At 49.3% G+C, this 14620-nt stretch overlaps 1 protein-coding gene across 1 annotated transcript; it reads left to right on the top strand.

Annotated features, from left to right (window-relative positions):
* Nucleotides 1–3326: 3326 nt before the first annotated feature.
* On the top strand, nt 3327–12943 carry PLAGL2 (PLAG1 like zinc finger 2). The gene is made up of 3 exons (XM_008049442.2): nt 3327–3784; nt 4937–5304; nt 7822–12943. Exons 2-3 carry the CDS (start codon nt 5045–5047, stop codon nt 9050–9052), a joined length of 1491 nt encoding a protein of 496 aa, XP_008047633.1. The 5' UTR covers nt 3327–3784; nt 4937–5044; the 3' UTR covers nt 9053–12943.
* Nucleotides 12944–14620: the final 1677 nt, after the last annotated feature.

A 14620-nucleotide genomic window follows, 5' to 3' on the forward strand; every position in this document is an offset into this window, starting at 1 on the left:
AGGCCCAGGGTGGCGAAAACTCTCCCCGGCCCAGATACCTGTGTCTGGGGGACCCGAAGGAGCCCCACTGAACTCCCCTCCGAGACCAGGAGACGCAGTCCTGAGGGTCCCCTATGCCCCACCCCGGGCTCCCTGGAGACCCAGATAACGCGCGGCCGACCCTACCGGGGACCCGGGTCTGGGGGACGCAGATAAGCTGCACCTGCTCCCTCCCTCGGACACGCCTACCCAGGCCCACATAACCCCTCTTTCTCGCTCAGATAGTCCGCTCTAACCCGTTTCATTTCCAGCCTTACATAAGTGCCTTGGAGGCTTCCCTCCAGTACCCGGGTCTGGAGAATCCGAATAAGCTCTACTTGGAGGTCTCTACCCAGTGACCACACTCCCCAACTTGAGACACCTCCATCTGGTCACCCATTTGAGACACTCAGGAATTTAGAGAATTCCCTTCTATCTTTACCCCTCAGAGCCCTGCAGTCCTAAGAACCCCCCATCTCTTTCTCTTGAGGGCCCCTTAGAGACCCAGCTAACTTGCTCTTGGTTCCTTACCAATTGCTCTTCCTGTCCTTGAGACCCCCTGCAGACTTCTCCCTACAATTCCTTCTTCCCCCCGCACCCATCCACTCCCATCTCTCCCAGGCCCAGGGGAATTTAACCTTTCCCACTACACAGTGGCGTGACCTAAAAGCTGGCCAGGCTGTTTCCTGCAAATCCAGTCCCACACTGTGGCATGCCTTTGTGGGAGAAAGGACCCTGTAAGATGGAGGAGAAGGGGTCACCTGTGTGGGGAAATTGGTGGTTTTACCTGCGAGTGTGGCCTGGCTCCTGCTTGTGTGTTTTTCCACCTGTCAGCCTGGGACTGCGATAGAGTCTGGCTTTGGGTTTCCAACCCTTCCCTCCTAAGGTGAGGCCACCAGATTGGGGGGTGGGGGTTCCAATCAGGCTTCATTCCCTTGACAATAGGGCTGTGGTGAGTTGCAGCCATTTGTTCCAGGCCTCCCCAGGAGTGGGAAGCTGTAGAAATCAGAGTTAATAGTGACTCCAAGGGAGTCCAAAGAGGGCCCCTCTGTACCCAGAGAACTAGCAGCCTGAGAGCAGATCCAGCCCGCTAATCCAGTTGGATGTTTCTTGGAATGATGCAAGGCATTGAGACTCCAGCCTCCCTGTAATTTAATTCTCCCACCACTCTGGAGTGTGTGTTGGGGGGGAGGTAGCATTCTCGTTCCCCTCCCCTTTACTTCTCACTATTTTCCAGCCAACCAGTATGTCTTTTGGATTTGTTTCTGGTGCCCAGGTCAGGATCAGTTTTTTTTCTCTAAGTTTATTTATAATTTCCCAGTTGCTATTTTGGGTTCTGCTTAAGGGAAGAATTCTACCCCAAGGAACATTCCCGGGTGTATTTCCTCCGGCAGGTGTTGAATTGAGTTCTTCAGATCCCCAAGTAGCTCTTGGGCAGGAGGGATAAAAGCTATTTTAGGGTAGTCACTGAAGTGGAGCTGTTAATCCTCTGTGGGTCTCTTTAGTTAAGAATACTCAGAGATTAACCCTTTCCTTGCTGCAGGAGTGCTATCTCGCAACCGTTTTTTGAGGGGGATTTGGGAGAATTTGTGGCAGCAGAAGGTGGGAACTTGCAACTGGATACAATTGTTGGGCACTTTCAGCAGGTCAAGCCCTGTGCTGGGCTGTTTGTATACCTAACTAAAATAATCCTTATAAGAAGCCTGTGAGGTCAGTATTTTTAGCTTTACAGATGAGGAAATGGGCTAATAATGGAGAAAGAACGCAGTTTCTATAGAGATGATGTAATACCATAAAAACTATAGTTTCATCAGAGGGCAGCAGGCGTCATGGCACACAACAGAGAACAGACAGTAGGGAGCACTGTCTCCATTTCAGAGTTCTTAGTGAGCATTCCTGTTTGGGTTATGGAGCCTTATCAATAGCAGAATAATGTAGCTCTCTGGGCAAGAAAGAACTCTGGCCCAGAAGATGGTGCTGGAGGGCTGGTCAGAAGGGGTGTTCTGAGGGTTCGTTGTAAGGGGAAAGGGGAAGGCTACATTCTGGGGGAGATGTTGGGAAAGGAAGGAAACTCACTCTGAGTCTGAGAAGTAACATTAAAGGGGAAAAAAAGAAGTACTACTCGGGCCTCACGCAGAAAAGAGGTCAAAACGACTTAGACACATTTTGTCAGACTCTTCATGGGTACTGTTTCACTTAGTCCTCCATAAGAATCTTGTAGGTAAGGAAAACAAATCTTGAGGAGACTGAGATTCAGAGAAATAAAGTAACCTGCCCATGGTTTCCTCTCCAGTAAGCGGCAGTCCTTCTGATAGCAAGTCCAAGGTCCTTTCTGTGCTATCTCATCTCCCTTTCAGATCAGGCACCAGAAAGAATCTTAGGCTGAAAATATACTGAGTTATACCAGTAACTGGGAGGGATTGTGTTTGTTTTATGGAAACAGGTTCTGTCAGCTTCAGTTGTTAAGGTTAGAATGTGAGACCAGAAGAACAGCTTTGAAAGAGAAGTAGAATTCTTTCACAGTTTTGCTGAGGAAGGAGTGTCTGAAGGCACAGGTCTTCTCATTATGTGAGAAAAATCCAGGAATCTTTCTGGATCAGAAGAGTTTGCAGATGAAGGGCAGAGAGAGACAGACTAGGTCCCTGAGGTAACACTAGCAGCATTGGTTATCTAAGAGCCCACCGGTGACTGTAGGTAAGGACTTCTTGTACCTTTTAAAAAGTGCAGGGGAAAGACTGTAGCCCCATTAAATGCAGATCAAGACAAGCACATGGCTGCTGCTCTCCTCTGGTTCTATCATACAACCTCACCGCCAACCTCTTTCCTAGAAGCCCATTACTCACTCAGAAACAGCGTACTAAACTGCTCAGTCTTGTTTGTGCTTGTTCAGGAGAATAGATGAGGTGGACGTGTGGGAGGTGGGGACATACTGTTCTCTCTCTGGGTTTGTGCGGAATTTCCAGGGCTAGGCTCCCCTCTCACATCAGCCAGGGTGATATGACTTGTTTTCCTCTGGCTGCCATTCCCAACTTTCCAGCGGCAGAGGTACATGATTTCAGATATGAAGGGGAGCAGCATTTGTCTTTGAAGGTAGGAGTAGTTCTCCAAAATAAACATGCACTCTTGAGCTCACTCTACCCAATTCCAAGGTGCATCGCAATCGCTGCCATAGCAAACAGGTAATTCCACCCTTGTGAAGGAGGAGGGGACTCAAACACTGAAAGCTACATGTCAGAGACCTTTGAGGTTTATAGCGAAGCAAGCCAAGATGCCACGATGACTGGAAGGCTCACGTGGGACTAGTTTTTAGTGCTGTCTACCCCTGCCCAGCGTGTGACTCATGCAAAATGCAGCTGTCTTTATGCAGATCTTCCTCGGCAAATCTCCACTCACGATGGGGGGAATGTTCGTCATATTACATTGCAGTGTTCTTCAACAAGAGGAATGGTTCCTGAACAGGACGCAGCTCATGTTAATGATGAGCAAAGCTCTCTGGGGCACGAACCCGCTGATCGCATCATCTCGTTCACGGCCAGTCTGTTGGATGAATGGTCACTGTGAGCAGCAGGTGCTAATGAGCTGAGCAAGCATTCTGTGGCCCACAGCTAGTTCGTGCAGTTGGAGCTCTCCCCAGATTCTCGTGGATGGTCCCCAGACACCCCCTTTTCTCTCTTCACATGGAAAAGCCTCATGACCACATTTTGGCATGATCTCTTCAAAGGGAGTCCCTTGTTGTGGCAAGTTGTGTTGTGTTTGGTTATCTGTGGTAAGCTATGAGTGTGAATATGGACCTGTTGTCCCCTTCTGAGAATCAGTACAGTAACTCCCATCCTCTTCCTCTGCGTTGGTGTCAGGAAAGGAGTTGTGTCACCCTTGCACTATGGCCCCACCTGCTTCTACTCAAAGGGAGAAAGAATCAGACTTCAAGATTTGACTCCCTACTTTTGGAAGGGCTGCCAATCCAGTTTAAACCAGAACTGAGAATTGATTTGCATTCAATGACTAGTTTAATTCTTTAAAAGAAAGTTGAGATTCATTTTCTAGATGTTAGGTGTATGGAGATGAAAGAGTTACAGTATGAGCCTTCAAAGAATCAGAGTCTGGTGAAGACTGAATTCCAACACACGTGTGTTACCTGCTCATAGTAGTGGTGTACCTGTGTACTCTGAGGGCCTGTGGACGGACCACTCAGTACCTAGGTGTGTTGGACAGGCTTTGCTAAAGAGCTGTGGTCTGGGCCCTGACATCCAGAGACCCAGAAGAGTGGTGGAGGTCAGGATAGGACCAGTACTGGCTTCAGGAAAATGCTGGGAGTCTGCTGCTGCCTTCTCAGACAACCCTCTGTTGCTGATATGCTGCTAAGAAACACATCTGGCGCAGGGCCTGACTCTCTAGGACGTTAATTTCTTAAGTAAAGGCTTCTCCTTCTCTGTTGCCTTTTGGACATTTTATTGGTCCTTAGCACCTCTGTGAGGAGGAGAATTGTGGAAAGTGGTAGATGAGGAGGTGCTAGGGTAATAAGGAAAAGGAGGAACTGCTGACTCCAGGGTTAGTGAAAAGATGTAAAAGTGAGGTTTAGAAAAGAAAGTTTGAAGTTTTAGGGCTTTTAGTTCCTTGCTTTTGGATCTTATTAGCCTAGATGGTACTAGTAATAATAGTTACTACTAAGCATTTCCTGGGTGCCCGGCCTTCTGCTGAATGCTTTATATCCATGGTCTCATATGATCCTCAAATGTCCTTTCGATTTAGGGATTATTATGCCTGTCTTGTAAATGAGGAAATAGCTAAGGGAAGTAAATGATTGGCTGAAAGTCACACAGCTTCTTAGTGAAGGCTGACTTGGAACAGGCTTGTCTACCTCCAGAACCCGTGTTCTCTTGGTGTGGGCCTCCTAACACCAAGTGTTCTGATGTTTCAGGTGAAGAGACCGTGTTCTGAAGGCTGCGCTGAAGGCTGTGGCGGAGCAGAGAGCCTGTGTGGAGTGGATGGGAGACTTGCTGAATAACATGGCCCCTTGCCATTAGCCATGACCACATTTTTCACCAGCGTCCCCCCCTGGATTCAAGATGCAAAGCAGGAGGAGGAAGTGGGCTGGAAACTAGTTCCCAGGCCTCGGGGCCGGGAGGCAGAGAGTCAAGTGAAGTGCCAATGCGAAATTTCGGGGACACCCTTCTCAAACGGGGAGAAGCTGAGGCCTCACAGCCTCCCCCAACCAGAGCAGAGACCATATAGCTGCCCTCAGCTGCACTGTGGGAAGGCTTTTGCCTCCAAATACAAGCTGTATAGGTAGGTGATACTCTCATATCTCTTCCTGCCCTGAGGTTCCCAGAGGACAAAGCCAGAGAGACCCTGCTGAAAGTGGGGCTTTATCTGTGACAGAAGAGCAGAGGTTAACTTTTTGCACAATTGTACCCTGAATGCCAAACTGAAGTCACTTAAAAAAATGATTCAGATCACTTGATGCAGACACTAGAATCTGATGGGTAAAATATCAGGCAGCCATGAAGTAATTAGATTGAACTTTCTTTTTTTTTTAATACTCCTTTCCCCGCCCTTGTCAGGTGATGGTCAGAATTTTAGCCAGAAGTTAGGAATCAGTCTTCGAACTTTAGAAGGAAAAGTAGACCTTCTGGTCCTGTCTGCACATTTTAAAGTGAAGGCTCAGAGTGGGGACATACAGCTTATAGCTTCTTAGTTCCTGCAGTGCCTCTTCTATTGATTCAGCATGCTGCTCAGATTATGATGTCTGTCTCCCTGGTGCCTACTGGGTCGGCTGCTTTTTTGAAACTTATAAGCCCAAGAATTTCTATTTAAAGTGACTAGAACATGAAAGCTCTGCTGTAAGATATGGCAGAGCAGCTTCGCTGAGGAGGTGGGGACCTGGTCAAAAGCAATTTTGATTTTATCCTTGCCTTTCTATCAGAGGAACCATGAACTTGCCCTTTACAAATGAGATAGATCCGCCTGATGCAGTCATCCAGCCATCCATTCATCTGTCCAACGTTATTTATTGAGCTCCTGCTACTTACCAGGCACAGTGCTCAGTGCTAGGGACACAGTAGTGAGTCAGACAGGTGGGGTATTGACCCTTCCTGAGTTTATGGTCTTAATAGTGGGGATAGACAGTAAACAAGTAAATACATGAACAAGACGACCACAGAAAGCCTCAGTTCCTTGTCTGGAAACAGTTGATAGGAAGGAACTAAAATAGGCAACAGGGTAGTGTGGTAGCCAGATTCTCTGTATGCACCTATATCTTCGAGGGACTCCAGTCAGGGCCATATTCTCAGACTTTCTTAGTGATGGACTGCATGCCAATGGGAGGCTGTAGGAAAGGTCCTGGTCCAGGAGGCAGGAGCCCTGACTCCACTTATAATTCATTGTGTGCTTTTAGTGAGTTAGAGAGGCCTTCTTTGGGCCTCAGTTTCCTCACCTGCAACATTAGAGGAATAAAGTGGGGATTGCTCAGCACCTCCCTCTCATGTACGATCATGTCAGTTATGGCATAGGAAGTTATTAGTTACCTATATAGGCATGGGGGTAAGAGGTATGTTTGATAGCCCCCAGGAAAGGATTGCTGGGTGCTGTGGATACCTGACTGGACCCAGGTTTCCAGAAGGTCTGTGTGTAAACCCAGCCCCTGCTACTTCTGACTGGTGAGTGGGGCTGCCCTATGCTTCAGCCTCCTCTGGAGAACAAGGTTCATGACAGCTTGTGCAGAGCCTGGCAGATGATGGGTGCTGGGTTGACTCTGAATGGCCTATGGAGCTGTGGATTTCCGTCACTGTATACTGAGTTGCTTTCCAGCCAGGTGGGAGCAGGTAAGCTAAGGGACACTGAGGTGCCATGCCATTTAGACATTTCTTCAAGTGCTACTGATCGACATGACAAGCAATTCAAACGGTACAAGTGGGCGTGCAATGAAAAAAGAATTGTCCGTCACTCAGAGCCACTGTTCCCCTCCCCTAAGGCAGCCGGAGTGGTTAGTTCCTTGTGTGTCTTTCCTGAGACATTCAAACATGTATTCCTTTCTTTTTTTTATTTTCAGAAGGGATTGTACTGCATGCACTGTATTGAACTTCCTTCTTTTGACTTAGCTGTATATATCTTGGGAATTTGTTCTAGATAAGGAAGTGTAGATATAGTTCATTTTCCCTTTATTGTATCATTTAAAATTATGTAAGTATCATTTTTTGAAAAGGAAATACATTCACATAATTAGAAATTCAAAAGGTACCAAAAGTTATACAGTGAAAATTCTCCATTATACCTATCTATAAGCTGTTCAGTTCTTTTCCCCAAAGGCAACCAATGATATCAGTTTTTTTATATGCAAGAAATACTTTAAGCATCTACAAGCAGGTGTGCATATATTTTCCCCTTTTTGCACATACAGAGTACTATTCTGCTTGCATTGTTCTGCCTCCTTGCTTTTTTCCACTTCCTGTCTCTCAGGAGTTTATTCCCTGTAGATGTGTATAAAGCTGCCTTGTTTTTTAAAAAGTTGAGTCATCTTATGGACTTATAATTTATGTAACCAGTTCCCTATTGACAGCTTGAATGTTCAGATTGTTTCTGATTTTTTTGATACTACAAACAGTGCTGCAAAGAATACCAGTACACATGTCATTTTTGAGGTAGGTAAGGCCATCGAATATAGTTGACATGGTATTCTATTGCATGGCTTCACCGTAGTTTTTGTATCTAGTTTCCTTTTAATGGACATCTTGGTTGTCCAATCATCCCTTGTTGTGATCTCCCTCTTTCTGCTTTCTCTCTCCTCTTCCCCGTTCCTACCCCCAGGCACATGGCCACCCACTCAGCCCAGAAACCCCACCAGTGCATGTACTGTGATAAGATGTTTCATCGCAAGGACCATCTGCGGAACCACCTGCAGACCCACGACCCTAACAAAGAGGCCCTGCATTGCTCCGAGTGTGGTAAGAATTACAATACGAAGCTGGGCTACCGGCGCCACCTGGCCATGCATGCTGCCAGCAGTGGTGACCTCAGCTGCAAGGTGTGCCTGCAGACCTTTGAGAGTACTCAGGCCTTGCTAGAGCACCTGAAAGCCCACTCACGCCGGGTAGCAGGCGGTGCCAAAGAGAAGAAGCACCCCTGTGACCACTGCGACCGGCGCTTCTATACTCGTAAGGATGTGCGGCGGCACCTAGTGGTGCACACGGGCCGTAAGGACTTCCTATGCCAGTACTGTGCCCAGCGGTTCGGCCGTAAGGACCACCTGACACGACATGTCAAGAAGAGCCACTCACAGGAGCTGCTCAAGATCAAGACAGAGCCAGTGGACATGTTAGGCCTACTCAGCTGCAGCTCTACAGTCAGTGTGAAGGAAGAGCTGAGCCCTGTGCTTTGCATGGCCTCGCGGGACGTGATGGGGGCCAAGGCCTTCCCTGGCATGTTGCCCATGGGCATGTATGGCGCCCACATCCCTACCATGCCCAGTGCAGGTGTGCCACACTCCCTGGTGCACAACACACTGCCCATGGGTATGAGCTATCCCCTGGAATCCTCACCCATTTCTTCCCCAGCTCAGCTCCCTCCAAAATACCAGCTTGGATCTACCTCATACTTGCCCGACAAATTGCCCAAAGTGGAGGTGGATAGTTTTCTGGCGGAGCTTCCTGGAAGCCTGTCTCTCTCATCCGCTGAACCCCAGCCCGCCTCACCTCAGCCGGCGGCAGCTGCGGCCCTCCTAGATGAAGCACTGCTCGCCAAGAGCCCCACCAACCTCTCTGAGGCCCTCTGCGCTGCTAACGTGGACTTCTCCCATTTGCTGGGCTTCCTGCCCCTCAACCTGCCCCCATGCAACCCACCTGGGGCCGCAGGAGGCCTGGTCATGGGCTACTCCCAGGCTGAGGCCCAGCCTCTGCTTACCACCTTGCAGGCTCAGCCTCAAGACTCCCCGGGCACTGGGGGGCCGCTGAACTTTGGGCCTCTGCACTCCTTACCCCCTGTCTTCACCTCTGGCCTGAGTAGCACCACCCTGCCTCGTTTCCACCAAGCATTCCAATAGCCCCCACAGAGGCCTCAGCTCAGCTTCTGGCTCTGGCGGAGAGCCTTAGGCCCCACCCCGTCCGTGTCCCCCGTGAAGGCAGCTGAGCTTTCAGAGCTGGGTTCAAAAAGAGAAAATCCAGTGTCTGTATGGAGCACTTCGTTTGGGGGTTCAGGCTCTAGGATTGATTCCGGGAGGAGTCTGAGCTCCAACCCCATGAAAAGATCTCATACCATAGGACTTCAGGTATTTTTACTTTCATGTTTTTGATCTGAATCGGGAGCCACGCTTAGCCCTCTTCCTCTCCAAAGTGTCAGAACCTCCTTCTCTGTGGAAAAGGGGGACCTCTTGGAAACACAGAGGGTTTCACCTTGGATGACCTCAAGAGAAACTGCCCAAGAAGACCGCCTTCTGGTCCCCACCTGCAGACCACACAGCAGCCAGTTGGCCAGGCCCTGTTGCAGAAGGTCGCTTGTCTCCAGTGCCTGCTTCCAGCTGACAGGCAGGAAGGAGGGCCTCTCTTCTTCCCAACCAGCCCCACCCCTCCTGTCCAGCACCTCCGTTTTCAGTCAGTGTTGTCCAGCAACGGTACCGTTTACACAGTCGCCTCAGACACACCATTTCACCTCCCTTGCCAAGCTGTTAGCCTTAGAATGATTGCAGTGAACACTGTTTACACACCGTGAATCCATTCCCACCAGTCCATTTCAGTTGGCACCAGCCTGAATCACTTGGTACCTGGTGTTAACTGGAGTCCTGTTTACAAGGCGGAGTCGGGTCTTGCTGACTTCTCTTCACTTGAGGTCACATTTTTCCCCTGTGGGGAAATAAACTGACTTTGGACTGCTTCAGTCTCTGCCATCTTCCATGACTGCGTCTGTTCCTGCCTTCCTCGGCAGTATGCACAGGAAACCGGCAAGAAGACCGGAGCAGTTTTCTCACAGGCCTGCAAGTCTGTTTTTCTTCAAGTACATCATGACCCCCTCATCCTCCATTTGAGCTGGAGAGGGGAAGAAATGAAAGGCATGCCCACATCACCCCCTCGTCCCCTAATCCCCATTCTGAGCATCATGAGCTGTTGTTACTAGATTGGAAGGAGGGACTCTGGGTTCTGGGTTGCTGTGGAAGCAGAGGTGAGGATGCGAGTCCCTCATTTGTCTCCTGACTGTCCCTTTTCCAGGAAGTTGTGGAGTTGTTGGAAGAAGAGTTTTCAGAAATTTAGGACTGGGCAGATACTTAAGTCCTAATCTATGGGGTACATTGTTGCCTCCCAAACCAAATTTTTTCTTATCCCCGATGTCCCTTCTGTCTCTTCCACTTTGCAGTCCCCAGGGACTCAGGGCCACCGTGCATAGGCTTCTCTGCTCTCTATCAAAGAACTTCCACTTTCTTGTGGCCCCTCCTTGGTTTTGCCCCTAATGTCCAGCAAAGTTTCTTGCAACAAATGATGTGTTCTCTTCTGCTTGTAGGCTCCCTGCTACAGACAGCCCAGCCCTTGCCCAGAACCAGGTGAACCCCATCCTCGCTTCATCTCAGTTCTTCATGGGCTTGCTCTTCCCACTCGTGAAAGGGGGGCAGCTCAGGGACCTCCACTGTGGGACCCTTGAGACCTCCACTCTGATTCAGAAACACACTTCTACCTCTCTACTGTTAACTCCTACAGATGCAGCCAGCAGTTCGGGGCACTTCTCTCAGTGGGTGCCTCCTGCTGGCTTCTCCACTAGGGTTTCAGGACAAACTACCAGGGAACTGCCTCAGCCTCCCGCCAGTCTGTTCCCCATCCCTTCTGTCTAGACTCACTTTGGTTTGCTATCAGGAACTGAGCAGGTCCAGGACTCAGGCCTCTGTTTCAACCCAGGCCAGTACTTGAGGTGAAAGCCTTAACGTTTAGCTCCCTAGCCATTGTTGGAAGCAATTTGGAGTGAGTAAGCGTGTTTTGACTTAGGCAGGGTAGCTTGGGATACCTTTAAGAAAAAATAACCAGATATCAAATTGTCTGGCAAGGTTAGAATCAACTAGGTGATTTGCTTCTAAAAATTAGTTTCAGTGAGTCCCAGGGACTAATTCAGGTTTATTTCTAAAATGTCTACCTTGGTTCGCAGCCACCCCCTGCATGCTGTGCATGTTACTGGGACTCAGGAAGTGGCACGTGAGAATCCAAGTGGGCCTCGCTGCTGCATTCTCCCTGTCCTGTCTGGTCTTCATCACAGACCCAGCAGTCCTGCTCCCCTTCCCTGCCACCTTCTCTGATCCTCAGTTTACAGAGGCAGACGAGCCTCTAGCCACAGACTAGAAAGTCCTGGGCTGTTGGAGGAGTCCTGTCCTCTCTGCCTGCCTTCTGCCCCTTCCTTGAATTCTGTTTCCCTGTAGGTGATGCTGGGAAACTCATAGGACCAGAAAAGTAACCATTAAACCCTTGTAACTGGGGCCTTGCCCCCTCCCCATTCTTTTCTTTGCCTTGCCATACTTCTGTCTCCTCCCATCCGTCTGTGTCTCCTCTTCCGTCAGTGCCCTCACCACTCGCAGGGAATTTTCCTATGACTGTGAACTTCGCTGGTGCAGAGGAATATGATCTGCCTTCACCTTTTTTTTGGACCATAGTCACCCAGCCATTCTTAAACCTCCCTTCCCAAAATCTGAAAGGAAAAAAAATAAAAGCCTTACTAACCTGGTTGTTCAAAGGATAAGAATAGCTTTATCCTATACTCAATACCCAAACTCACTTTAGCATGTTTACTGAGGCTGTGAGAGGCTGAGGGGCATCTGCCAGGACAGAAGCCATGGCATGTGGCAAAAACCAATCAGATACCAGAAAAAGGGGTGGTATCCTCCCCCCCCCCAACCTCCAGCTTCTGTCAGCAATGAGCTGTCCCGAATAGGGGCAGGGCCCTCCCACCCTGCACAGGAGTTCCTCGGGGCTGAGTAGCAGTCCTGGGAACAAGGGGATGACATGCCCAGGTGTCAGCTCAGATGGTCTCTGCACCATCTTAGAGGTGGGAGGTAGGCAAAGGATCACCAATAAGTTCCTCCCCTCCCCAACCTTTTACAAATGGCGTTGTGTTCATGGAAATCCAGGAGGCAGGTGTGATTACTTTTTTGCTCGTAGATATTGTCCTAAGTTGGAATTCTCCCCCTGCCCTGGACTCTTCCTAGTGGCCCTTTAAATCCCCCCCCCCCTTTTGGTAGCTGTTTCTCTACCTTCTGTCCATCTCCCCTCTTATCTAGGACCTGCACGATTTTTTTTTAACAGGTTATATTGTACAGGATCAATATTTTGCTTTTTAACAAGGATATTTATGTAATAAGAAACTTTGCCTTAGGCAGGTGTTGGCCAGAAAAGTCCAGATTCCTCTGGGACCTCACCCTGGCCTCTCCTGGAGCTCTGAACCTGCTGTGGAAGGAATTGGCCGTGACCTTTACCACTGGAGAGTAGGGTCTGTGGCGAGGGAAAGAGGTGTTCACCATAATAATCTAGTGCCTCCACGGAGGGTTTGGAACAAATCCAGTTCAGTTTCTTCGTGTGTCGGCTAACTTCCTGAGCTGATTCTCCTGTACACACCTCTCCATCTCTGCATATTTGGCACTAGAACTCCTGAAACACCACCTCTCATGCTCTTCCCTCCCTACCAGCGGTCAAGGTTGTGGAGCCACTCTTTTGTAACGCCAGATTATTTAAAGAGAGAAAAATACAAGACAAAAATCTTCTAGCACTTTGTAAACACAGTGAATAACCTCTTGGAGTATTTTTGGCTTTATATAAAACAAGGTTTTTAATTGTAAAATATAAGTGCCATTAGAAAATGCACAGGGCATATCTTTGTTAAAGTAGATTTTTCAATGTTTTACAGAATTACATTTTCAAAAAAAGGTTTTTATAATGAAGTTGTTTATTAAAAACTTCTGAATGATGTGTTTGGGAGTTGTGAACTGTCTTAACGGGAAAGGGTTGGAGAAAGCCTAGGACTGGAGAGAACTAGACTTCAGACACCTACCACTCTCAGTAGCACCTACAAGCTTTGTAATTTGAAATTTCTTATTTGGATGTCTTTGAGGTAAGTGACATCATTCTATCAGCTAATCATCTTGGATGCAAGGGTCAGAAAACCCAAATCAAATTGTCTTTAAACAGCTAGGCTCTATGGCTCATGCCTGTAATCCCAGCACTTTGGGAGGCTGAGGCAAGAGGACTGCTTAAGCCCAAGAGTTCAAGACCAGCCTAGGCAACATAGCGAGACTCCATCACTACAAAAAAAGTAAAAAACAAAAAGGCTTTAAACAATGAAATTGTATGTAACTGAGAATGCCAGATGTGGAGCAGTCTTTAGGATAGGTTTGATCCCAGTGGCTCAAACATGGTTGTCCACACCATTCCACCTGTCTGCAGCCTTCCTCTTTCTGTCTGCTCTGTCTCGAGCAGTTGTGACTTCATCCTTTGTGTAGGAGTAGAAATTGCAGTGATTCCAGACCTGTCCTCACACAGTGCCAACCAGGAAAAAGCAACCCTTTCCAGGCTCTCAGGAGACGATGCACAGATGCCCTGGTAAGCACCCTGCTCAACTGATCTTGAAGGGATTCTGTGGCATCTCAAAACCAATCACCATAAGCCAGTGACAGCAGAGCTGAGACAAGGGGAGGAGTCATTTCTCATAGCAAGTTTGGAGTAGGTGCTGTAGGATGAGTGGACAGCACAGCTGGTGCCAACTGGGATCTGGCCTTACCCTTTGGGTTCAGACAAACTGCTGAGAGGCTGGCATGGCTTCCCCTGGTATTGAGTGGCCAGCCTCTAATGAAGGTGGTCACTGCACCTGGGCCCCCTCTTGTGCTGAGACCCTCCCATCAAGTCAGACTAAACTTGCTTTCCTGTGATCTGGAGCTGCCATCTAGACCCAAGCAGTGCCAGTCACTCCAGTCCAGCCCAGGAGCCCTGGGGCATTGGCAAGGTTGGCGCACACAGACCGCGGGCAGGCCTTCATCTCGTCTTCCACTGGTGGATGTTCACTCTCCACTCCAGTGGGTCTGGGACCCCAAGGAGTCCACCTTGCTCTCTGGGGGTGTGTGGGGTCTCAGATGAGGGAGGAGACCGTGAAGGTTTTCTGGAGGAGGGGACAAGGACAGGCAGAGGTGGTGGTATGATGTGTCCTGACTTCCATGGGCCAGTTTGGGAGCTGAGACCTCAGGAAGAGATTTGCAAGGTCGAGTACTGCGAGGGCTAGTCCACCCCAGCTCGAGCCTACTGGAGTCCAGACTTTCCACCTTTGCGGAGTGGGGGAACTGAGCGAGGGATCGCCTTTGGGCCCGGGACAAGGTGAAGCCAGGCTCGCCTGATTTCGGTCAACCAGCCCGGGAAGACGCAGCTCCCGTTGGGAACCAGGTCGAAGTCCGCTTGCTCCCCGCTGCGGCGTTAAGACCCGCTTGCCCCAGCTCCTTGCGCTCAGCCTCCTGATTTTGCCCGCGTGAGACTCCAGCATCCGCGGCCTCCGGCTTGCGCCCAGGCGGTCAGGGTAAGGGACACCTCTCGGCCCTCTGCGCGTGCCTGAGTGGACTTTCCGCTTCGGAAAGCTGCGGGCGTCCCACGGCGGCCCCCACGCG

The sequence above is a fragment of the Carlito syrichta genome, unplaced genomic scaffold (genome assembly GCF_000164805.1).
Source record: "Carlito syrichta isolate Samal-C Ts95f unplaced genomic scaffold, Tarsius_syrichta-2.0.1 Scaffold135610, whole genome shotgun sequence".
Lineage (NCBI taxonomy): Eukaryota > Metazoa > Chordata > Mammalia > Primates > Tarsiidae > Carlito > Carlito syrichta.

Bases quoted from the DNA above. Each gene is read 5' to 3' on its own strand.
- PLAGL2 (XM_008049442.2), top strand. From the start codon at position 5,045: ATGACCACATTTTTCACCAGCGTCCCCCCCTGGATTCAAGATGCAAAG. The intron at 5,305-7,821 runs GTAGGTGATACT...TCCTACCCCCAG, and splicing joins TCCAAATACAAGCTGTATAG to GCACATGGCCACCCACTCAG.